Here is a 24,194-nt window from a genome sequence, read left to right as displayed (position 1 = left end):
CCCTAATACGGGAATTAGTTATAATAGATCAGAATAGAAGAAAGCTCCAATAGACTTGCGGTATAGTTGTGTGTTACCTACCATACCTGCTTCGTGATTGGAAGAAGGCGCGGGGCCCAAACAAAAGCCGCGTACGAAGAGAGGTAGATGACGACTATCTACTGTACCAAACAATCGAATAGAAAGTGCCCCGAGAAAAAAGACGCATTTTAGTTTCTCCGAAACTATACCTGCTTTGTGACTGGACGAAATCCGATGGGCCCGGTTATGACGCGGCTTCTTTCCGTGGCAACGCGTTGTTACCTCGGAGACATACTTTCGTAAGTTTTGTTGCGATTTACCTGCTTTGTGATTGGATGAAGCCGACGAGCCAGATGGGCCCCAGTTATCACTCAGTGTCTGCACCATAACAATGGAAACCAAAGATGCGATCAGATACCCGTTCCATACCTACTTTATATCGGAAGAAACAGCAGGGTCCCGGTGGGCTCCACTCATGACGCAGCTTCTTCCCAAGGTAGGTCGGTTGTCGGAAATAGTATACTTTCCCCCAATTACTATCTAATATATAACACTAAATATCTAATAAAGATTTTGATTAGATGATCAATAACCTCATCTGAACTTATGATATGCTTTCATACCATTATAAATATATTTTTATTGGATGAACGATAATCCATAAAACTTAAATCACCTGAAAATTATCTAATATATTTATAAGCTTTAATAAGGGAAATCAACTTGTAGTTTTGAAGTCTGGGGCCATCATAGAACAACAAGACTGGCAAGAATCCTTTGGAGATGAAATGAATCATACAGGTGTAAGATGATAAGAACCAGTTCCTGCATGCAGCAGAGCATATAACCTCATCCTACCTGATAAAGAACAGGGTGTGCTTGCATCAGAAAAATGTAATCTTTTTTTTTTTCTAGCAGGCTGTTCTAAATCTTCATCTCCATCACCAGCAGCAGCAACTCCAAAACAAATGGATCCACACATACTTAGATCAAGGTTGGACTGCAAAACTAATGATGAGGGACTTTGTTGTTCTCCTCCAAGAAAGAAAGAGGAGGAAAAAGGAAGAGCAGTTCCTTTGTACTGTTGTCATAATCCACATGTCACAGTGCAATTACTGTACACTTCTCATAGAAAAAAGTTGCCATTTATTCATAGTTTGTGAGCATCAATGCATCTGAAGAGATTTGTTTCCTTGCAGATGCTTCATGCTCAGTGGCCCATAAATCTTATTCTTGTGATCCTGCAAAAAAGGAAGTGATAAAAGACCAAAGGTAGCAGATCACAGAAAAAGTTATCTCCTTTAGCCTTTGTGTCGGCCATAAGAATCCTTCTACTCTTTGGAGAACAAGCAAAGTTCTGTGAGCAGCACTTAGAACTTAAATACATTGTTAAGGTTGATGATGAGTACCAAACTCTTTACTCTTTGCTCCTTGTTCCTGTGCAAATCCTCATTTCATGTCATGACAATGAAGTGCTCAGTGGTTGGAAGACTGCATCTGCATGCTCAGTTGTTGTTTGTATGGAACCATTAATAAGAAAACCTGAACAAACTGTCCATGTGGAATGTTCTCAACACTGTGTGTTTCTGCAATAGTTTATACTCTCTGAAGCATGAATGCATTGCTCCTCTGCCTCCTCCTCCTCCTCCTCCTCCTTGCCTCCATAGTTATTACTGAGTCAGCTTAAGTTGTCTGTCAGTTCCTTTTTCTATCATTCAGAGTGACTCATTCTTGACATTTGTTATATATACACCCCATGTGTGTGTGTTCTCAAGGATCCTCAATGATTTAGGTCCACCAAGCTGAAGTATCTGTCAGGGAACTGACAGACAACTGTGGAATGGATTTATCTTAATCATGTTGACAACTGCATGGCCATCATTCTGACGAGTACATACAGCTTAATGACAGATCATATAACAAGATGATATTGCATTGGAAATTGCTTGAAGTGCAAAAAGACTAAATAGAAGATGAACAGTTCAAAGTCCAATCTGAAATTTGCTTTGTATTGCAGCAGATTGACAGCAATCTTACTAATGCTATGTGCTATCAAAGCTAGGAAAGAATTTAGATGGGAAAAAATGCATGGGGTTCACGAGTAGGGGTACAAATTTGATCTAATAGCAGACAAAAATACCTGACCTAATAGCATCTGTGTTCTGGAAGGATGCATCATATATAACCAAGTATGTTAATAGATTAAACAAAGGACAGCCATTTTCAAATGCATTTTGCAGAAGAACAGCTATGAGTGGTGATGATAATGTTTTCAGGGTGTCGGCAATGGTCTACACTCAGGTCAAACTTTGCTACTTTTTAGTATTCTCATGCATGATGGATGGCACATGAAATCTGTAATCAGAGTCAAGTCTTTTGTTCCAAGTGATATCATCTTCTTAAAAGAGCTTAAGAGTCTATGCATGGCATGAAGAACTTCATCAATCTTCTTAAAATTCTACTATGTTGTGGAGCAGATGGGATCCTCTTTATATATGAAACTGCAATTATTTGTGGGCAATTATACATTTCCTTGAATCCTCCATTGATTGTGTTCTTTGTGACAGGGATTTGCTACCAACCTGAAACCTACAAAGAAACCCCCAACTGAACCTTTATAGAGGTGTCAGTGTCATTTGTGGTCTACTTGATTGGCTCATCTCACCAATCAGGTGATGTGCTACAACAGATTATTGAGACTAAATTGTGGATTGTTCTCATAGCTTAAACCACAAAGAAGTCATGCAAAGTAAAGACTAATTACCATGAGAATATGTATATGTAACAGGTTGGTGACATGCATTGCATCAACCTATCAAGAAGAAAGTTCTATGAAAGCTCTTTGTGGAAGATTGAAGTGGATATCTAAGTGTTCCTATGATGTGTTGATCAAGTGGAGTTGTTACAAGGTTGGCTGCAATGGTATGCATAAAGAGGATGTGATGGCTGATGAGGCTCTATTTGGCTTGTTATAAATGACAGCATTTGAACATGGTTTAAGAGAGAGTTGCATTAGAAAAGATGGAGGAGATGACCATGGCAGACCACATGAATTATGCACAGAGAGAGAGAGAGTAGACCACCTCAGTCTTGCCTCTCTCTCTCTCTCTCTCTCTCTCTGCAGCTGTGACTTCTCACCTACAATTGTAAGGCATTTAACTTTTCCTATGTGAAAAGCATGGCAATATGCAAGCCAACTATGGTTTGTCTGTGCGTGTTGTTTCTGCATCATCTGAACCAGACATTCTAACCTTTTCCACTCTTCTCCCCTTCTCAGAGTCCAGCCGGGCTTTCTACACCACTCTTCCATCTCCATTGCTGCTGCTGCTGCAGCAGCTAATTTTATTCCTTGTCCATTTCCTCTCTCTCTCTCTCTCTACCTATCTCTCTTGACTGAGCTTCTCATCTTCTTCTTCTCTTCTCTTTCTGTCTTCTTTCACACACACCTGTCACTCGTTTTTGCTCTCTACTGTAAACAAAGACATTGCATGAGGCAAAAGTCATACACAAAGCACTCCTCCTGTCTTCTTACTTCCCACGATTCTTCCTTGCTTTTGCTTCACTTCTTCTTCCTTCTCTTTCTCCCAATTCTCTCACCACAATGCCATCAGTGCCATCCACTTCATCATCACCATCGCCAGCAGCAACATCACCGCCCGTTCCCATGCACAGCAGAAGAGCACTCCACGTTCCTTTTTTCCCGCTTCCTTCCACTCCTCCGGCGGAGTCACCTTCCGGCTTCCCAAAATACCCCTCCTCGGCCACCCCCTTCTTCCCGTTCTACCCCTCCACCCCGCCCCCGCCGCCGCCGCCACCCACGCCCGCCTCCGGGCATCCCACCTTCCCCGCCAACATATCCTCCCTCACCTTTCCAGGCTCCCGCTCCGCCCCTCCCCCCCGCCATAGCTCTGCGGTCGTCGCCGCCGTCCTCCTCCCCCTCCTCGCCCTTGGTCTCCTTGCCGCCGCCGCCGTGCTCTTCCTTCGCCGACGTCGCCGGCGTCTTCTCCGCGGGCATTACTCCGACAAGGACGACTCCCGCTCCGACTCCGACCGCCTCTTCCCCGCCGACTCCGCCGCTTCCGACGGCGGCGACCCCAAGCTGTCCCCTTCCGCAGCTGCGTCATCCGAATTCCTCTACCCCGGGACCCTCGTTGACGCCCGCCGCGGCGTCTACGGCGAAGATGGTGGCCACCTCGCTGCTGACCCGTTAAGCGGATCGCTCGACCCGAAGCTGGGGTCGCCGGAGCTCCTGCCGCTCCCCCCGCTGCCGCGTCAGTTCCGGCATGGGCATGAAAAAGGGGAGATGGGGGGCTCGTCGGAGGAGGAGTTCTATTCGCCGCGGTTGTCGTCGACGGAGAAGGGAAGCTCTGGAAGGCTGGCGGGCGAGCGGTTGTCGAGCTCCCGGCGGACGTATCCGGCGGCAGTAGAAAAATGTGGGTCTCGGAATTCGACGCTGAGCACGCCGTCGTACCCGTCGTCGATCGTGGCCTCATCCCCTCCGTCATCGCCGGTGGCTTCATCGTGTCGCGCCGGATCCAGCCCCGGCCATTCGAGCGGCGGATCTTTGAAGTCCAGATCTGAAAGGAGTCGGGCGGGAAGTCTTGTATTCGCGTCTCCACCGCCGCCTCCACCACCTCCCCCGCCGCCTCCCCTTCGGCCTCTAACACCGTCACCTCCTAAGCGGAAACCCCCGTCGCCTTCGCCACCTTCTTCCCCGGCGCAGAAAGAATCTGAAAGAAAGGTGGAAACTTCTGATCTGGCGGGACAAAGTCTGAGGCCGTCCATGACAGCTGGGCACTTCTCTGGCAATCCATTTGTTGTCAGCAAGCAGCTAGGAATACCACAGAGACAGCCTCCGTCGCCACCGCCTCCACCCCCACCACCACCACCAGTTGGATACTGGGAGAGCCAGGTTCGAAAGCCACAGGGAAAACACCTACCAGTTGGAGTGAAGACTTCCTCGGCGGTGGACTACACCACAGATCCGAGGGAGAATTCAGATGAAATGGAGAAGACGGAGGATACGCCTCGGCCAAAGTTGAAGCCTTTGCACTGGGATAAGGTTCAGGCGAGCTCAAACCGAGCAATGGTGTGGGATCAGTTGAAATCCAGCTCCTTCCAGTGAGATTCTGAACAGAGTTATTCCATGTTCCATCTTTTTCCTTTTCACTGAGTTGTAGAATTGATGAATCTGCAGGGTGAACGAGGAAATGATCGAGACTCTGTTTATTTCCAAGGCAACAAATGCAAAACCTAAGGAGACCACCAAGTGGCAGGTCCTTCCATTGCCGACTCAAGAGAACAAGGTGCTCGATCCAAAGAAGTCGCAAAACATTGCTATTCTACTGAGGGCATTGAATGTGACCAAGGAGGAAGTCTGTGAAGCGCTACTGGAAGGTGAAATATTTAACCTTAATTTAAATTTGGTCTCTACATCTGTTGTTCTTCAGCAGCATATGACTTCTGATGCTAATATTCCCTTTTTTTTTGCCTGAATTGGTCCTTACTGTGCAAGTATGATTGTCAGCATAAGTAGTATTCTATCAAGTTCTTGTTCCTCGTTAGTGCCTCGGCCAATGTTCTCAAGAACGATCCATTCAGATGTCATAGTGTTCACAACTGTACCATATTTGTATTGAGAAAGCATCACTTGTTGATGCCTGTGCATCCCTATTTCAGGAAAAGAACATAAATTTAGTTAACTTTGATTTTGATTAGTTGCAGTAGATGTACATTAAGTACGCTGACAAAGCTGTCCACCATTTCTTAAAAGAGTGAATCAATTTCAGGAAAAGAACATAAATTTAGTTAACTTTGATTTTGATTAGTTGCAGTAGATGTACATTAAGTATGCTGACAAAGCTGTCCACCATTTCTTAAAAGAGTGAATCAGTGCCTTCTAAAAGAAAAACTACATTTACATTTGAAGTTTTTACATTGATGTAGCATGGATGTCTATTTTTTCTTGTTGTGGTCAATCATATCGACACTTTTAGTGTGTTGGCATTATCAGGCATACTAATTTCTTCAAAGTATCGGATGAAGTAACAGCTTTAAGCAGAAAGATCCATCTTTTGATGCTAAGATGATCTCACCCAAGCATATCTAAAGACTAATGAGACAAGAATCTCTGTGTAGAATCTATGACCAAAAGCTCATCCTAATCTGTGATCAAAGAAACTTTTTAGGATAACATCCTTTCATGTCAATAAGAGTGTCAGAATTAATCTGTGGAGCAAGTTTCACTATGCGCTGCAACTGATATAAATAACATCTCTGTGTTCTTAAGAGTAATAAATCATTTTCTATATGTAGATTTGGCTTGGGCTCAACCATGGTTCATCTTACCGATCTATACCAGTGTATCGACTGGCCATTGGTACGGTATATACCAAATCATACCATTATATTGACACATGGTATGATGGAATATACTAATAAACTAGTATGTACTGCCTATACCAATCCCCTATCGGATCAATACATACCATTTATACCGTGCAGTATGCCGTGATACAGCGAACCTTGGGCTCAACCATGCCTATGCAGACACCTTGGTTACTGAATAGGTAGATTAAGAGAGAGATGACAATTAGTTCAACATAAGATAAAGATGTTAAAACCTCTGGTTACAAGTAGTCTTATGATCGAACATAAAATTATGCATGCTTTCCAGTTCTAAAACATTGTTATCTGAGACACTTGGTGCATTTTATATCTGATGCACTCTTACTTTGGGTGAACTCAATGCAAGCAACTTGAAGATTTGAACCATCCGTGTTTCAACTTTGTTTCCTTTCATTTGGTCATCTAGCAAGAATAAGTTCATTTGTATCCTGATACAAAAGGTCAGAGAATTAACTTTGTCATTAGCATCTTCCTCGGAGTCTTTTTGACCCCATTAATTGGCAACAGCTCTCAATCAGAATTTCAGAGTGTTGTGTGTTGCTTGTTTGTTATCCCATGTTTTAACACCTTTTTCATTTTGTTTATAATCGTAATTGCTGAAAGCAGGTAATGCTGATAGCTTAGGAACTGAACTGCTGGAGACCTTACTAAAGATGGCTCCTAGCAAAGAAGAAGAGCATAAATTGAAAGAATACAAAGATGATTCCCCATTCAAGCTTGGCCCAGCGGAGAAGTTTCTTAAAGCATTGCTGGATGTACCATTTGCATTTAAAAGAGTTGACGCAATGCTTTACATTGCCAATTTCGATTCAGAGGTCAATTTTCTTAAGAAGTCCTTTGAAACTCTGGAGGTAAGCTACTAAAATCTCATGGTTGTTTCTTTCCTCCAGTAAAGTAGCTGCTGCTAGATGTTCATATGATACAATTCGTTAACATGATTGATGAAACATGGGATTAAATCTAAGGAAGCTATTATTCCGTATGACATATACTTCCAATAATAAAATCTTGAAACCTATATCTTGTTTGACTCTTTAAATGTCTTTAAGTCCAGGAGTTGCTTGGAAAAATATAACTGAAAATTCCATACAAATCTATGTAGTTTGCTTTGTAGAATAACTAGTAACAAAATATGGCCTGCTTGATTACTAACTAGATCAGTGTTTTGCAACTGAAATATGCATGACTTCCCAGCTTGTATGGCCATTTTGGTTTATTTTCAATGTAAACCGGCTTCCATTTACTTGGAGCTTGTTCTTTACTTCACTGTCTATTTCATCTGCCTGTAACAGAGGAAAGAACTCATTTCTGATCTTTCATTTAGTTTTGTCACACCTGCCATATTATAAATTCCATAAGCACTACATTATTATCGCTTTATAAGCTAACAGCTAAAACAAATATCATAGTTACTGATGCAGAATGTTAATTAACTTCTTGTGTTTTATATAATAAAGTCATCTTCTGGCCTTTTAACTAGATTTGCAATTAGCAGGCTGCTTGTGAAGAGCTGAGGAGCAGCAGGTTGTTCATCAAGCTTCTAGAGGCTGTCCTGAAGACTGGGAACCGAATGAATGTCGGTACAAATCGAGGCGATGCACATGCTTTCAAGCTTGACACGTTGCTTAAACTAGTCGATGTCAAAGGCACTGATGGCAAGACGACACTTCTGCACTTTGTCGTCCAGGAGATTATTAGAGCAGAAGGTTCCCGTCTTTCTGCCACCAATAATTCGGCTGCCAAAACTCAAACCAACACTCTACAAGATGGCCTCGAGTGCAGAAAGCTTGGTCTCCGAGTCGTCGCCAGCTTAGGAGGTGAACTCAGCAATGTTAAGAAGGCAGCTGCAATGGATTCTGACATACTCAGCAGCTACGTCTCTAAGCTCGCTGGAGGGATCGGGAAGATCAATGAGGTGTTGAGATTGAATAAAGCATCTGACTCTAAGGACGACAGCCAGAGATTCCATGACGCCATGGACCGGTTTCTAACGAGGGCAGAGGATGACATTATAAAAGTGCAGGCTCAAGAGAGTGTGGCATTGTCTCTGGTGAAGGAGATAACCGAGTATTTCCATGGTAACTCCGCCAAGGAAGAAGCACATCCCTTCAGGATTTTCATGGTGGTCAGAGATTTTCTGGCCGTGCTTGATCGTGTCTGCAAGGAGGTCGGAAGGATAAACGAACGCACCATCATCAGTTTGGCACAGCAGTTTCCGGTGCCGGTGAACCCAACCCTACCACCTGTGTTCCCGAGGTTTCATGCATTGAGACCAGAAGGCTCTGATGAGGATGAGAGCTCATTGTCATCGTAGAGCGATCGACGCCTACAATTTCCACACTCAAGGTGGGAGTTATCAGCTGGAATTCCCCAAGAAATGAGATTAGCTCCAGATCATTCGATATATATTTTTTTTGTATTAGTAGAATATTAATGTAATTGCCTTTTTTTGTCTAACTGTTAATTTGCTCCTATATATACATACACAAAGAAAGTCTAGGTAGTGGAAACTAAGGTTAGCTTCCTCTCACTTGGTTCGGACAAATCTATGTTCACAGATCACTGAATCTATGGGATAAAGGTACAGTTAAGAAATCACATTCTTTTGAGATTGGATGACCAGATCTCTATAATTATCAGATTTGGATGTCTGAAGGTATGGTAGATTATGTTCTTTGAGCCAAAAGCCATATTTTTTTGGGACAAAAATTAATATTCCATATTTGAGACTGACTTGAGAATCAAATCAACTGAGAATTCCATAAACGAACAGAGAACTACAGATGGGACGGAGATATTATTTTCGGGAATGATCGAGTGATGATGAGATCAAATGTGAGGCTGTGGTGTTAATCCAACGTAGACCACAATCTCCATCATGTTCTATTACGGCAAAATATCCTTCGACGGCGAACGCATGGTCAGTATATGTACTACAGTGACGGGTGCAGCGGTGAGAAGAAGATGACGGAGAGCGAAACGAATCCAAAGGACTGATAGGTCATCCATGACGTCCACACTTTCTGTATTTAGGCCGTGCACTGCAAGTCGCTCAGACTGCGCCAGCTCGTTAATGATGGCTACCTCAGACCTTATCCTCCTGCTTCCGTACCCAAGCCAAGGCCACATCAACCCCATGCTCCAGTTCGGCAAGCGCTGCGCCGCTCACGGCGCCAGCGCCACCCTCGCCACCACCCGCTTCATCCTCAACACCACCCGACCCCAGCCAGGCCCCGTCCACCTCGCTGCCATCTCCGACGGCTGCGACCGCGCCGGCTACGCCGAGGTCAGCTCCATCCCCGACTACCTAGACCGCCTCGAGCGGGTCGGCTCGGAGACCCTAGAAAGCCTGCTCCGCTCCGAGGCCGCCGCCGGCCGGCCGGTCCGCCTCCTGGTGTTCGACGCCTTCCTCCCCTGGGCGGGCGACGTCGGGCGGCGCCTTGGCCTCGCCACCGCCGCGTTCTTCACGCAGTCGTGCGCCGTCAACGCCCTCTACTTCCACGTCTGGGAGGGGCGGCTCCATGTGCCGGTGCAGGCGGCGGAGCTGGACCTGCCGGGTCTCCCGCGGCTGCGCCCCCGCGACCTGCCGTCCTTCTTGCCGGATCGGGACAGCATCTACCCCGCTTACCTGCAGCTGGTGCTGAATCAGTTCAAGAACCTGGAGAAGGCGGACGAGGTCCTCGTCAACACCTTCTACGAACTAGAACCTCAGGTACTCTCTCTCTCCTCCCTTTTTCTTCTTTCTTACTGAGATGTTGCACTCGATGTCGTCTTCGTCGGCCAAACATTTGTGTCGTCACATCCAAGAATTAAACTTAATTAAAACAGACGAAACGTGAAATATAGAGTCCAAATCACTTTTCACCCGACCCATCCGCACTAGGGTCTAAAAAATATTTTATGAAATATTTTACCCTTATAATCATGTATAAAAATAAGTAACGAGGAAAGTATTTTTTGTTTTTATTACTCATGTCCGTATTCAAGACTTAGGTTATTTAAGTTAGCGTCAAAGGAATCGGATTAAGAAATCTCTTAGGATCTCGATCTTCGTACAAATAGATATTTTTATCTCGAAGATCTTTCAAATAACTCTATGCATATGGATTTGAAGCACGTCGGTTTGATCAAGACGTCAATAATATTTTTTTCTCATTAAAAATAATAAATTATTAGTAAATTAAATAGATTGTATTTAAATATAACCTTAATAATTAAATTTTGTAACTCTTATTTATAACCCTTTAAATAGATGAGTTTCATCATAAAAAATGTAGAGACTTATTTACAAGAAATAAAAATTTTAGTTTGCCTCTTATTTCATCCCTCAAACTTTCATCACTAACTCTCTATTTTATTTTTTGTTTTCCTTATCAAAGTACTCTCAAACCAAGTCAAAATAATTAATAGTATGCAACTTTAAGTGTCTCGCCTTATAAAAGATAATTATGAAATTTAGAGCATATCGGTAAAGATCGTGTTTGGATCACATGTCATGTGAGAGGTAGTAGAGAGAAGTTACGAAGAGTCTCGAGATGATGTTATGTTTACGATGAGCTAAGAGTTTCCTCGAAGGATATGAGGAAGAAAGATAAAAATACTTCGATCACTATATAAAAAGCTTAATTTTATCGTGATCTCTATCTAAGCATCAAGTAATTTAGACCAAATAACTATCGATGAGCTAATGAATTCTTTACAAGCACATGAATATTTAGTCAATAAGAAGAAATCGATGAAATAAGTGTGATTATGGTCATGGAAAAGGTCGAGGATATAGAAGTGGTGATGGCTGTGGTAGATGACATGACCAAAGAGAAAAAAGAATAAATAATAAAAAAGATCAAAGTCTAAATCTAGAACAAGAAAAAGGAGATACGAGAGGTTAAAGGTATAATTATTCCAAAGCTAATGCTATTACAACAAAACCAATGAAGTCGAAGAAAATACTATATTAAAAAGAAGGAAGAAGATTCTCTTTTGTTTTATTGCTAGCAAATAAAAAAGAAGATATCAACATACAAGATAAGTAATAGAGCTAGCAATCATATGTTACAAAAATCTATTCATGAAGTTGGATGGAAGAGTAAATGGACAAGTCTACTTTGGAGACTCCACGAAAGTACCAATGAGAAACAAATGTAATATCTTGATCTACTTTAAACATGAATTAAGAAGATGTCATAAAAGATAAAAGGTGGAAAGATATTATTAAAAAAGTAATCAACTCCATAATGAAAAATAAAACTTGGGAGCTAGCTAAGAAGTGGATTTATAAAAGAAAAATATGTATACAATGCCAAACTAAGAAGTACAAAGTTAAATCGGTGGTAAAAGGATTACAAGCAAAAATCCAACATCCACTATAATGAAGTATGGACAACTCTCTATCACCACCACCATCAATATGGTAATATGGTGAGCAAGAAAGCACTACATGGATCTTTGAAGATCTAAAATGTACTGCTGATGATCTGACACTTGGTTGTTTGTCATTGGATGCCGTACGTAGGAATCGGAGTACTTGAAGGTGGAAAGTGGGGCCAAGACTATCGGCCCCACCGTCCCCTCCAGGCACTTGGACGGCCGCTTACCCTCCGACTCCCACTACGGCTTCCACTTGTTCGAACCCAGCGTGGCCCCCTGCATGAGCTGGCTCGACTCCAAGCCGCCCGCCTCCGTCGTCTACGTCTCCTTCGGCAGCATGGCCGCGCTCTGCCAGGAGCAGATGGAGGAACTCGCCCAAGGCCTCTCCGCCACCGGCAAGCACTTTCTGTGGGTGGTGAGGTCGTCGGAGGCCCACAAGTTGCCCCCAGGCTTCGTGGAGGGGTGCCGCGACAGAGGGCTGGTGGTACCCTGGAGCCCGCAGCTGGAGGTCCTGGCGCACCCGGCCACCGGATGCTTCCTGACGCACTGCGGGTGGAACTCGACGGTGGAGGGCCTCGGCCTGGGGGTGCCAATGGTGGCGATGCCGCAGTGGACGGACCAGCCGACGAACGCCATGTACGTGGAGGAGGTGTGGGGGGTGGGCGTGAGGGTGAGGGAGGACGGGGAGGGACTGGTGAGGCGGGTGGAGGTGGAGAGGTGCGTGAGGGAGGTGATGGAAGGCGGCAGGAGCAGCGAGATGCGGAGGAATGCGGCCAGGTGGAGGGCGCTGGCCAAGGCGGCGGTGGGCCAGAACGGGAGCTCCGACAAGAATATCGTGGAACTCATCGCCAAGTACTGCTCTAAAGCAGAGAAAGATTGTGTTCATCAGCAACTGGTGGCTACATGAAGGTTCCTTGCCCTGTTCTTCTCATTGTGTTCATCACATGTATCTCTTCATCGTCAACTCTTTATCCTATTACCAATAAAGAACACGATTTGCATTTGGATGACAGAGCGAAGACCGCTCAAAGAGAAACTAAAACATATCAAGACATGCAGGCATTTCGACAAGCATCTATAGCCAATCGCAATATGCATTGAAGAAGCACTGGAGAGCCACCAAAACAATCAAATCCCTTCAAGAACATCGACAACAAGAGTTGCCGAGTCGTGAGATGCTGATTCGTGGAAGGGGCGGAGGGGAAGGGTTTCGCGAGATGGACACGACGAAGACGATGCGGTTGGATGTGACCGCGTTTTTGGAAGATCCGAAATAAAAATGGTGTTGGATAGGATCCGGTATGACGATCCCAACGTTCATACCTACATTGATCCGTGGGATCCCCTCCAAGAAATTACTAGATTCATCAAATTAAAACAAATATTTTTTTGGGATTTAATATTTTCATTAGATATTGTATTATCCTTATGAATGCTGCTAATATAAAAATACGGTATTGATAATTTAATACTATGATTTATTATATAAATTATCTATGTGACGATTTCAAAAGCCCGTAAATTGTATAAAAGCCTACTCGAATTTATGGGCCTACGATGGAATATTATTTGTGTGTATGTCTTTTTATCAAAATAGATATCATAATCTAATTTAGGCACGCTAAGAAATATTTTTTGGGAGCAGACTCAAGAATTAATTTTTCGCTTGAAATACATAAAATTTAATTTTTAATTAAATTTTTTATCATGATAACTATATATCAATATCATAATTTTATATTTCGATGATAACTCTCCACATATCTTTCGGAGGCCGAGGAGAATACGAGGGACAATCACTAATAACTCTAGCATATGAAACATAAAGTTTCTCCTATTTATAGAGGTACAAGCAGTTTAATCCTTAATGGATCTTATCCTCGAATCTCTATCCACAATTATTCAGTTGCATCTCATCCACTTATCTAATTGGATCTTACCATCCAAATAATTGTATTGAAAAAGATATCCTTTTCCACATAAAATTGATAGGGAATATGTGTATATATATATAAGATTTATTGTGGAGAAATTGTCAACATAAAGTCAGCGTGTGTCACGTGTCCCTCATGGAATAGATTGGAAAGGCTTGGTCAAAGGGAGGGACAAAACACGGGTCTTTGGGTTTGACCATTAACGAGATAGCTTCCACTTTTGACTTGGACGTACACATCGATGTGACGCTCCTTTGACTCGAGTTAGGTTTGGACTTCCACGCCCTATACGTACTCGAGCCATATGCTTCACGTTTTCGTGGACGGACACCACATCACTCATCCATTCATTCCATAACCCTAATTCGTACTTCTTATTTTTGTTATCTTTCTTAGTAATCAATAAAATCAGCAATCAAAATAAAAATTATTATTATCGACAATTGAGATAGAAAAAATATCTCATTAATAGTTTATATTCTTGTGAATAAATAAGATACTTAATGATTCATTCCTCTTCTCGGAAAGCATATCATCAGCTACAATTATCAATGTCATGTCAGTATTGACCAAAGGAATGGACTAAATGATGATTTAAAGCTAGATTGTCCATTTGTATAGCCTGCCATGACTAACAGGACAAAGCCATTGGAAGGAATCACATTACAACAGTTCAACCGTGGTAGCATTCTTTCTTCTCGGATGCATTGGAATCAAATAATGGAATACGTCTTCATCTGTCTATCTTCTTCGGGTTCATGAGAAGAAGAGCAAATGAGGGAGGCATATGATGGAGAATTAAGCATCACATTGTGGAAAAGAAGCATTTTACGAGGCTTTGTTATTGTTCCAATTTTTGTCAACCTCTCAATTTTTGTAGGACTTTCATATTCTTGACCTTACGATGGCGAATCGATCTATAAAATTTGTTTCCAGGGTATTCTAGATAAGATTTATCTGATGTTGAAAATAGAGTATATTTTTCTATATTTAAAGTTCAAAGATTCTCGATATATCTCATAAACTCCTATTTATGATGAGAAGGCTTGCGATTATTCACGTACAGAGGTTATGACATCATGAATATATTATCGTGGTTGGTATTAGAGTTGAACGGGCATATTAGGCTCCAACGTTGATGATAATAATCATATATGTTTAACCATCCATACATCATTATTGATTTGTCAACTAGTAATGTGTATTGTCTAAGTCCTAAGACACCCTTACGTCAATTGTCACGATGTCTCGTAAAAAAGGAAGCTTTACAAGTAATTCAACGAGAGAAAAAGGAGGAAAGAGAAAATAAGAAATTTAGAACGTTGAACGAAGAATTGTAAATCCGTAAAGAACTGCTCATCGAGTGTCAGACGTTAAACACTCTTCACAAATTTACATAATAACTACTCACCGAGTGGTGGGCATTGAATACTCTTCACAAGTTCGGATTAAGCTACGCACCAAAGTGCATGACACATTGAGCGTCAAAATATAATATAATTAACTACTCAGATTGCTTGGTGGAATAGAGAAACGAAGCATGCAATGAACCTTGTGATCTCACCAACCTTTAACCTAATCAATGCATGACATGAATGATTCCTTGTCAGTATCTTGTGCACCTATAAAATATTGTCCCCATTACGTCCACTAACATAAAGCATGCATGTATGTGTCGGTCACATGCATTGTGGTGGAACATAGTGACCCACATAAAATATGGATGTCATCACCCAAACATGAGCATATATATACATACAGTTCAGTGTTTTCCAAGCATTTTATGCATATTTGCTTTTTCTTTCCATCATAGTTGGCAACTTGTTAACAGTATCAATTCATCTATATCTAAAAGCTTAATCCAATAACTACAATATGATTTAATCATTTCTATTATCTTTAATGATTTCTCCTACTTCCAACATATAGAGTTTCAATCATGGAAAATGCTGTACATCATCTAAGAGTTCAATCTTTCACTTAGATAAAGAAGAGAGTATAATAATGTGGGTAATAATAATGCTTTGCCACATCCTTAAACCTAAAAGGTTAGGTAAACTTTTAGCCATCAAAGCTAAGTGGCATTGGGGACTTTATGATTTATACATTTTTATTTGTTATATATAAAATTATAATTTTTTTTTCTAGGGAAAGAAATTGTGAAAGAAACAGTCAAGCTTTGGAATAGACAAATTAATGGCAGCATTGAAAGAGATGTGAAATCTATAAGCATAAATATTAAGCAAATATGAGAAACGTTTATGACACCACAACTGGTCAAATTTGATTCCTCAGCCTCCTTTTCTTGTTGTAAGTTTCTGCAAGTTAGAACAAGAAAACAAGATGCTCATGGCATCATCAGTTCTACTGGGTCAAAATATTGCGTTTCATGCACGCTGTCGTGGATGATGATGGACTGCAGATTGTGATGGTTGCAAGCTCTTTAACTGTGAGACAAGAGCTGAAAACTTTGGCTCCCAAATGCCTCTCTCAAGTTGAATAGGTTGGGTGATGGGATTGATGACTCCAAACCATGAGTAGTAATAGATCATGTCATGATCATTGAAATTTATAGATGAGTTGTTGATGGAGATTAGAAGTTTCAAAATGATAATGCAATAAAAAGAATTAATACCTTTTCTTTATGGTAAATGTGTCCAATATAAGATAAAATTTTACAGGTGAGTCAGATATATTATCTTGATAGGCAAAAATAATAAAGAACAAGTTTCACTTATTTGTTCTAAACCATGTTCTCACTGGTACAATAGTCAAACCCTAGTCCTTCTAGTGAATTGAATACACAGTTGTTGGAGTATAGGTAAGAACACTTTTTTGTTTCATTTTGCTTTGAATATCATATTATATATATATATATATATATATATATAATTTAATGATTGGATGAAAACATAATATACTTTGATAACAAAGTTGTAGGTGAGTCATATGACAACCATGAGCTCAAATTATATTTTTAGGCTGATTAAACAATCATGTATCAAAGAAGGAAAGAGGACATTTAGCACCCAATTTGCTTCTATATATAAAATATATATGTCTAATGAAGGAGCTAAACATCTTTCAGTGGCACTAATGGATTTGGTCTGCCTGCCTCTCCCTCACGTGCCAAACACATGCCTAAAATTCACCACTTTAAGAAATGTGTTGTTATTAGAGAATAGACCCTCTAATTAACATAAGAAGGTTAAGATTAAATATTTATATGACAATAAATAGTAACAATGAACATGTTTGACCGGTCAAGATGAATGCTTGTAAGCATCTTTATGTTCATAAATGGTAGGGAAAATACGATAATTAGGGGATGATTAAGAAGAGGAAATTGGTCATATCAAGAAGGTAAGAATGTTGACCGGGTGCCCAATTGGGTGGGGTTAAAATAGATTTCGCAATGTGCTAACACTGTGAGGGCCACCCGCATATCGTACCGAGCAACCATGTGCCTTCGTCTTTCCCGCTGCGTGCTTTGGAGTGTTGCGTCCGCAAGGTTCCCACCCACACCCAATCCATCTTCGCACTCCCTGATGTTGACGGCCACGGCCGCCATCGTCTGAACTCTTGTCTATCCACGCACAGGCTCAAATTCCACTTTACCCGAGTGGGGGCACGAACCTCGCGGTCGTCGCGCGTAATTATTAGGCACAAAGCAATCGTTTTGCTCGTTGAACGCAAGGAGCCAAGGATGGATCGGAAGGCATCTCGGTGGTCCCGGAGCTTCTGGAATAAAGCAATGAGAGGTTTTGGATGCCCCACCGCGAGTCTTCCTCGCACCTCCTGCTTCAGCTTTCTGGCTGCTGAGAGGAGGACAGCGTGCTTTTTCTGCTAGAAATCCGGAAAAAGATTGGATTTTTGGCTCCGATTGGGTTGGTTCTACGAATTGCATTCATAAAGGTCTCTCCTTGCCCGAAGATGCTCAGCTTTAGCTTCCTGAGTGTGTCGGGTTTTTTTGTGGTGGTGGGTGGCTGCTCTCCTGAGATTGGAACTCGCTAGATAAGCGGTGAAGAGGTGCCTTCTTCTGGGGCTTCTCTTCGAAGTCCTGCGTTCTGAAGAAAGGATGCGTTTTTTTATCTGGTTTGATCCAAAACAAGAGTTTTTCCCCTTTCTGTTATCGAGTGAGGGGTTCCCGGAATCTGTTGCTGTAAAAGACGCCGATTTCAGGTCCTGATTCGGGAAGGTCGAGGAAAATTTTCTGATATCTTTGTATGAGCCGAGTGATCTGGTGAGTTCTTTTCTTGTTCCGACATCTGGATTTCGATTCTTTTTGGAGAAGAATTCTCAATGTCAGTGATGTTGTCGGCTGAGAAATAGAAGAACGAGGAGGGAGGGTCGCTTCTTTTTTCTGGAGAGCGGAATTTATAGCTTGAGCAGGAGAAATGGAGAAACAGCAAGGCTCTCGAATGGGAGCCGCCTTGGAGAAGCTGCAGAGCTTTCGGCTGGGGGTGATGGAGAAGCAGAAGAGCTTTCGGATGGATAAGCAAAGGAGCTTTCGACTGGGAGGCGGACAGCAAAGCTTCAAGGAAAGGAAGAACAAAGAGAGCCCTGGCAAGCGAGGGGATACAGAGCTCCATCTCGCCGCCAGGGCTGGCAACGCGGCGCACATACGCAAGATAGTCTCAGAGTGCAGCAGCGAGAGCGAGCTGAAGGATTTGGTCTGCAAGCAGAACCAGGATGGGGAGACAGCCTTGTATGTTGCTGCAGAAATGGGTCATGTGGCGGCTGTTCCAGAGATACTGAAAGTTTCCGACGTTCAATCGGCAGCCATCAAGGCCCATAACAGCTACGATGCATTCCATATTGCCGCTAAGCAGGGCCACCTCGGTGAGCAGCTTTCGATCACTGCTGAACATGTTTTTTGTTACCGGTGTTGTTGTTCTTATGTAGCCTATTGATTAGAACAGGAATTTAGATGACTACTTTGTGCATTCTTTGATAGGAAAAGTGCGTTTAGATGGTGTTGATTCTTCGCTTCATCATGAATTGTACTTCCAGAGAAGAATTTTGTGCCACCTAAACTCGTGTTGTTTCAGTTAAACTAGATTTCTATGCCTTTCAGCTTCTTGAGATTAGTAGGTCATGGATTAATGATATGTCATGAATTAATGCATAGACTTGTTTGACCAAAAGCATTATTTTTTTTCAGTAAGTAATCACGAGTTTCAAGTTCGATAATTAGGAGGAAGTAGCAATGGAAATGTAGCTTAATATCAGAAGGCTCCTTTATCTTATTTCCAGTGGTCCGCTCGCAGCTGAACAATTAGGTGTGGTTTTGAAGTGATGAAACAGTCAGTATTAGGAGAGATCGAGGGAGACATGAAAAGAATTTATTAGAAATTATAAATAAGGATTCGATGAGTCTTGATTTAACTAAAGACACGGTTTTTCTATGGAGGTCAATGGTGGCAAAAAGATCTATATAGCCAATCCCAAACTTAGTAAGAAGTTAAATTCTTTACTGGGATGTGATCATTCATAAGACTCAGTTAGTCATGGCGTTCATAAGAAATATCGATGAGGAATTCCTTGAAAGAATGGAACAAAAACAGAGAAGGATTTACTTGTTAATGCATGTCCTGTAAGCAGAACAAAAACTTTTTTTTTCTCCATCTGATTGATTCATTCATTTGTGTTCGATCTTGTGTTAGATTGCTGGTTAGATTTTGTTCTTCTCTAATGAAATGTCTGGTTCAGTTAACAGAGAACTAATTTGCCTTTGCTTTTTATCTCGGGATATGCAGAAGTGCTGAAGGACCTCTTGCATTCTTTCCCTGCATTGGCTATGACTACAAACTCATTAAATTCTACAGCCTTGGATACTGCTGCAACTCAAGGTCACATCGAAATAGTCAATCTACTGCTAGAAACGGATGCAAGCCTTGCTAAAATTGCAAGGAATAATGGTAAAACTGTTCTACATTCGGCAGCAAGAATGGGCCATGTCGAAGTGGTGAAATCCCTATTAGATCAGGATCCCAGCATTGGTTTAAGGACCGATAAGAAGGGGCAAACAGCATTTCACATGGCTGTAAAGGGCCAAAATGTGGAGATGGTGCTGGAATTGCTGAAACCTGATTTATCAATCATCAATCTAGAAGATAGTAAGGGGAACAGACCATTGCATATTGCTACTAGGAAGGGCAATCCAAAGGCAAGTCAAAATTTCTTAAAAGACAACTTCTTTACTCTGTCGACTAAACTATAATCTTCTGGTTCAGCAACTTCTATAATTCAAATGCTAGATCTCATTATTTGCCAAATATGAGCTGAATTGTTTCAAATATCCTTTTTGCTCTATCGGAAGTCGCTCTTATAAGTCATGCCTCAAGTCACCTCTCCGACATGAACTTTGGTGTGTGCTGCTTTGTAAAGTTTATCGGTGACTTCCTGTTTGCCATCATTGTATTTGTCATCTGTTGTTTGCAGAATCATCGTAAGAAGCCATATAAGTTGTAGTTTTATCTTCTATTATCCTTTAGCATGAAGTAGCTCCTGCCTGAAGCACATCATGGTTTGGCATAGTCTTTCTTGATCATAGGAATGCATGCATCATCTGTATCGTTCCTGTTGATTGATGTCTTTTCCAACTTTTGGTATTGCAGATTTTGCAGGCTTTGTTATCGGTGGGAGGAATCGATATCAATGCAGTGAATAAAGCAGGAGAAACTGCCCTCAGCATTGCGGAAAAATTTGCAAATGAAGAGATCGCTTCCATTCTAAGAGAATTTGGTGCAGTTGTCGCGAAAGAACCTGCAAATTCGATGACTGCTGCCAAGCAACTGAAGAAAACAGTCAGTGACATAAAACATGATGTTCAATCCCAACTCAAACAAACCCGACAAACAGAAATGAAGGTCCAGAAGATCAAGAAGCGACTTCAGAAGCTCCACATCGGAGGTCTCAACAATGCCATCAATTCGAACACCGTGGTGGCCGTGCTCATAGCCACCGTCGCCTTTGCAGCCATATTCCAATTGCCCGGGCAGTACGTTGACCTCCCTCAGGATGGATATAGCCCCGGACAAGCCTACATCGCAAGGAACGCAGCATTCATCATCTTTTTGGTCTTCGACTCTCTGGCTTTGTTCATCTCGCTGGCGGTGGTGGTAGTCCAGACTTCCTTGATCGTGGTCGAGCAGAAAGCCAAGAGGAGGATGGTTTTTGTGATGAACAAGCTGATGTGGCTGGCTTGCCTCTTCATCTCCGTGTCCTTCATCTCCCTAACATATGTTGTTGTGGGCCGGCACGAGTGGTGGCTTGCATGGGCAACGATGGCCATCGGGACCACCATCATGCTGACCACTTTAGGATCGATGTGCTACTGTGTGATTGTTCACCGGATTGAAGCCAATAACTTGAGGAACATCAGGAGGAACTCCGGGAGCAGGTCAAGGTCATGGTCTTTGTCGGTGGTCTCCGACTCCGAGTTACTGAACAGCGAGTACAAGAAGATGTATGCTCTTTAGGAGCCATATGCTGTGCAAAACTTGCAGTTGCTGCACTTGAAAGGGCTACATCTCAAAAGTGAAGTGGCTCATCTCTAAGCTCAAGACACGAATCATGGTTGGTGACTTGATCTTATGCATGCTCGACTTGTGTATTTTTTGGCCATGTTGCTTTAGAGATGAAGATACACCATTGTTATACTTGATTCTTATGCATGAACTATGTCTCCCCTACGCTGCCATTGTTGTGAGATGGTGATGTTACAGATCATTAGCAGAGTGAGAGATTCTCTTCACTGCACACACGGCCCCGATTTCTCTCTGGTCGTTGTTGGATCGATTGGCTTCGTAAATCTGCGTCACTAGCACTAATCCTACATCAAGTCCACAGAGCATTAGCCAGCCGTGCATGCATTGTCGACATTATTGATGGGGCGCACGGAGACAGAGAGATGAGGTCGAAGACGGACTTATCCATGAATATGGAGGGGGTGGAGGAAGAGAGGAGGAGATGTGAGCAGAGGAACGCATTTAAGGACGGGGCCATCGCCGCTGAGGAACGCCATCATTGCCATTGGCATGTTGCGTTTTTTACTGCGTCTTGAGCCTGCAGAGAACCAGAAAGGGGGAGATGCAATGCTCTCTTCCTTTGTGCTTTGATGGTTTCAATGCTGAATACAAACACACACACACACACACACACTCTCTCTCTCTCTCTAGCATTTTGAGTTATGTTCGATGGTCCCTTTCATTAATGGCTCACCGAGAAGGCGATTGGCTCTGATGACTTGCATTCTGCAATCCTCTGCAACATGCCTTTTGCCTCCTCAACCTCCCATGTTACAACAAATCCAAACTCCTGTGCCTGCGAGAGAGAGAGAGAGAGGAGAGAGAGAGAGAGAGAGAGAGAGTTTTGACCATAAATACCAAATGTTTGCACCAATTTCTTGTACAGAATACTGCACTAAGATGGTCAGCTACAAAAGTAGGATCCACGGGTTGCAGTATACAATCAATATCAGAGGCTTTCTACATAAATGTTTTGCAGCTTTGCCAGGCTATATATCTTAACCTTCTGTGGTTCCAACAGCAAATGTCGAGACTCACAAGCCAATGGATTTAGTAGATAAAGGCTGCAGTTTTACATGATGAAATGCAACTAAACACACCTATATCAACATGTAAAGCGGTCCATTTAATTCCTGAAGGAAAAAACATGATAAAGACTAAGATTGATGCCACCAAAGGCTGACAAAAGAGTAGTCTGGCTTCTCTTCCCTCTTTCTTTGCGGAAAGGATGACCATAGAACAACAAGAACTCAAAGCTCAATAGCAAGGCTTGTGAGTTGCTGTAAAGAGTCTACAGGAATGACAGAAACCGGAAGGACTGCTGCATATCAAGTTCCAGGGATTCAAGGACATGATCCCATCCATCGATCGACTTCAGCAAAAGAACAGTGCCAAGACAGAAACAGAAAGCCAGGAACTGGGATTACATTGATCACAAGTCTCTTCTTTGTAGCTTGTTTCTTCTTCTGCGGTCAGCTACTCTCCAAATCTTAACCTGCAGTCCCATGAAAGAGGAGAGCATTCAGCAACGAAGGCACCGCGTACCTGGATGCAGTAACGAGATCTCTCTCTGTCTCGTATATATATATATACAGTATGGAAAGATCACTGCAAGAATAGGTGAAGGCTAGCGAACGAATTTCTAGTTTTGATGATTTTGTAGCAAATATTGGTGTAGTAATCGAAGCAAGAATGGTGTATACCGAGAAGGAGTCTTACAGAGGCGCAATGGCCGGCCTCTCATCTACGCCGGCCGTGCTTGGCTTCGTGGACTGCCCATTAAGTGGCATGAGACTCGAGGCGGACGCAGTCCAAGCCGCTGCACGCCCTGCGACGTATCCACCACTTGCGCGCAGCTTCGCTACCGAAGTATCTGCGTCGCAGTTCCTCACCATCGTATGTCGATGGTGGTTTGCGTCCCGAGTAGTAACCGGGAGGAAGTGTTCGAGTCCGAACCCTATCCCCGCCGCCCCGATCGGGAGGTTGACATCCGTGAATCTATGCCCGACGGCGGCGGCTGCGGCGGACTGGTACTTGGAGAGCTCGGACATGGCGAAGGCGAGGTCCAGCTGGAGCTGGCGGAGCTGGTGCTGGAGGACGGAGATGACGCCGGCGCAGCCGTAGACGGGGTCGCGAAGACGCATGTCGGCCTCGTAGGCGAGGGAGTTGACGGCGTCCTCGCGCTGGTAGGGGTTCACCTCGTTGAGCAGCTTCGTGACGTTGCTGGCGCCGAACACGCGGTGCACCTGCACGAACTTCTGCGGCTGGTCCGGCGGGAAGTAGGGCGCGAACACGCAGTCCGGCTGACACTTGCGCCGCAGGAACTTGCAGGCCGCGCATGGCGAGCTTGCAGTCGACGGTGAAGACGACGCCGCTACTGAAACCATCTCCGATCGATCTCTTCTTCCAAGCTCTAACAAAAGGAAATGAAACGATCGGATCTTTTCAGTGCTTTTAGATGCAGCAGAAGACACACATAGAAGCGCAATCAGGGAAGGACAAGACTGCTAGAACGAGCTGCACGACAACACCAAAAGAACTTTTGTGTTCTTTGGTTTCTTCTTCTTCCTTTTCTTCTTCTCGTTGTCGACAGATCTAGGATGACTCATGTAATAGTATGGAAGGAGGAGATCATGCACGCGATGTAACAAAGCTTACCTTCCTTTCTCAGATTTGTCTCACGCTGCTGATGCAGAAGGCAGGAGAAGCATGTGGGAACAAAGCAGCAGCAAGATATATACTCACAAATCGATGGTGAGGACAGAGAGAGAGAGAGAGAGAGAGAGAGAGAGAGAGAGAGGTTTAATTACGTGGGATATGAGACAGAGAAGGATTGGAATAAGAGGCACGAGAATGTCTTGATTCAGACCTTTCTACTATCATCAAGAGATGTACTTATGTCATTATATATTAATACGATAAGAAAGAACAA

General features: G+C 42.9%; 4 protein-coding genes across 6 annotated transcripts; 3 read left to right on the top strand and 1 right to left on the bottom strand.

The window, feature by feature from the left end:
- Positions 1-3,131: 3,131 nt before the first annotated feature.
- On the top strand, positions 3,132-9,038 carry LOC103992663 (formin-like protein 1). Its single transcript, XM_009412459.3, has 4 exons — positions 3,132-5,142; positions 5,219-5,418; positions 7,036-7,280; positions 7,925-9,038. The coding sequence occupies exons 1-4, from the start codon at positions 3,623-3,625 to the stop codon at positions 8,741-8,743; spliced, it is 2,784 nt and encodes a 927-aa protein (XP_009410734.2). The 5' UTR covers positions 3,132-3,622; the 3' UTR covers positions 8,744-9,038.
- Positions 9,039-9,406: 368 nt separating this feature from the next.
- On the top strand, positions 9,407-13,265 carry LOC135679453 (crocetin glucosyltransferase 2-like). Of its 2 annotated transcripts, none has more exons than XM_065193227.1 (3): positions 9,407-10,141; positions 11,942-12,705; positions 12,856-13,265. In XM_065193227.1, exons 1-2 carry the CDS (start codon positions 9,437-9,439, stop codon positions 12,701-12,703), a joined length of 1,467 nt encoding a protein of 488 aa, XP_065049299.1. In that variant the 5' UTR covers positions 9,407-9,436; the 3' UTR covers positions 12,704-12,705; positions 12,856-13,265. The 2 variants fall into 2 exon arrangements, with proteins under 2 accessions (XP_065049299.1, XP_065049298.1); XM_065193226.1 differs by having other exon boundaries at positions 12,810-13,265.
- A 4,236-nt stretch (positions 13,266-17,501) lies between these two features.
- Positions 17,502-21,394, top strand: LOC103992661 (ankyrin repeat-containing protein At5g02620). Of its 2 annotated transcripts, XM_009412456.3 has the most exons (4): positions 17,502-17,973; positions 18,063-18,572; positions 19,490-19,899; positions 20,351-21,394. In XM_009412456.3, exons 2-4 carry the CDS (start codon positions 18,128-18,130, stop codon positions 21,212-21,214), a joined length of 1,719 nt encoding a protein of 572 aa, XP_009410731.2. In that variant the 5' UTR covers positions 17,502-17,973; positions 18,063-18,127; the 3' UTR covers positions 21,215-21,394. The 2 variants fall into 2 exon arrangements, with proteins under 2 accessions (XP_009410731.2, XP_065049287.1); XM_065193215.1 differs by having other exon boundaries at positions 17,502-18,572.
- An 895-nt stretch (positions 21,395-22,289) lies between these two features.
- Positions 22,290-24,007, bottom strand: LOC135679450 (protein ASYMMETRIC LEAVES 2-like). The gene is made up of 3 exons (XM_065193214.1): positions 23,921-24,007; positions 22,982-23,675; positions 22,290-22,757 (listed from the first exon to the last, which is right to left on the bottom strand). The coding sequence occupies exons 2-3, from the start codon at positions 23,647-23,649 to the stop codon at positions 22,739-22,741; spliced, it is 687 nt and encodes a 228-aa protein (XP_065049286.1). The 5' UTR covers positions 23,650-23,675; positions 23,921-24,007; the 3' UTR covers positions 22,290-22,738.
- Between the last annotated feature and the right edge of the window lie 187 nt (positions 24,008-24,194).

The sequence above is a fragment of the Musa acuminata genome, chromosome BXJ1-7 (assembly GCF_036884655.1).
Source record: "Musa acuminata AAA Group cultivar baxijiao chromosome BXJ1-7, Cavendish_Baxijiao_AAA, whole genome shotgun sequence".
NCBI lineage: Eukaryota > Viridiplantae > Streptophyta > Magnoliopsida > Zingiberales > Musaceae > Musa > Musa acuminata.
The sequence above is the reverse complement of the archived record's forward strand: the minus strand, read 5'-3'. Positions and strand labels throughout refer to the sequence as shown.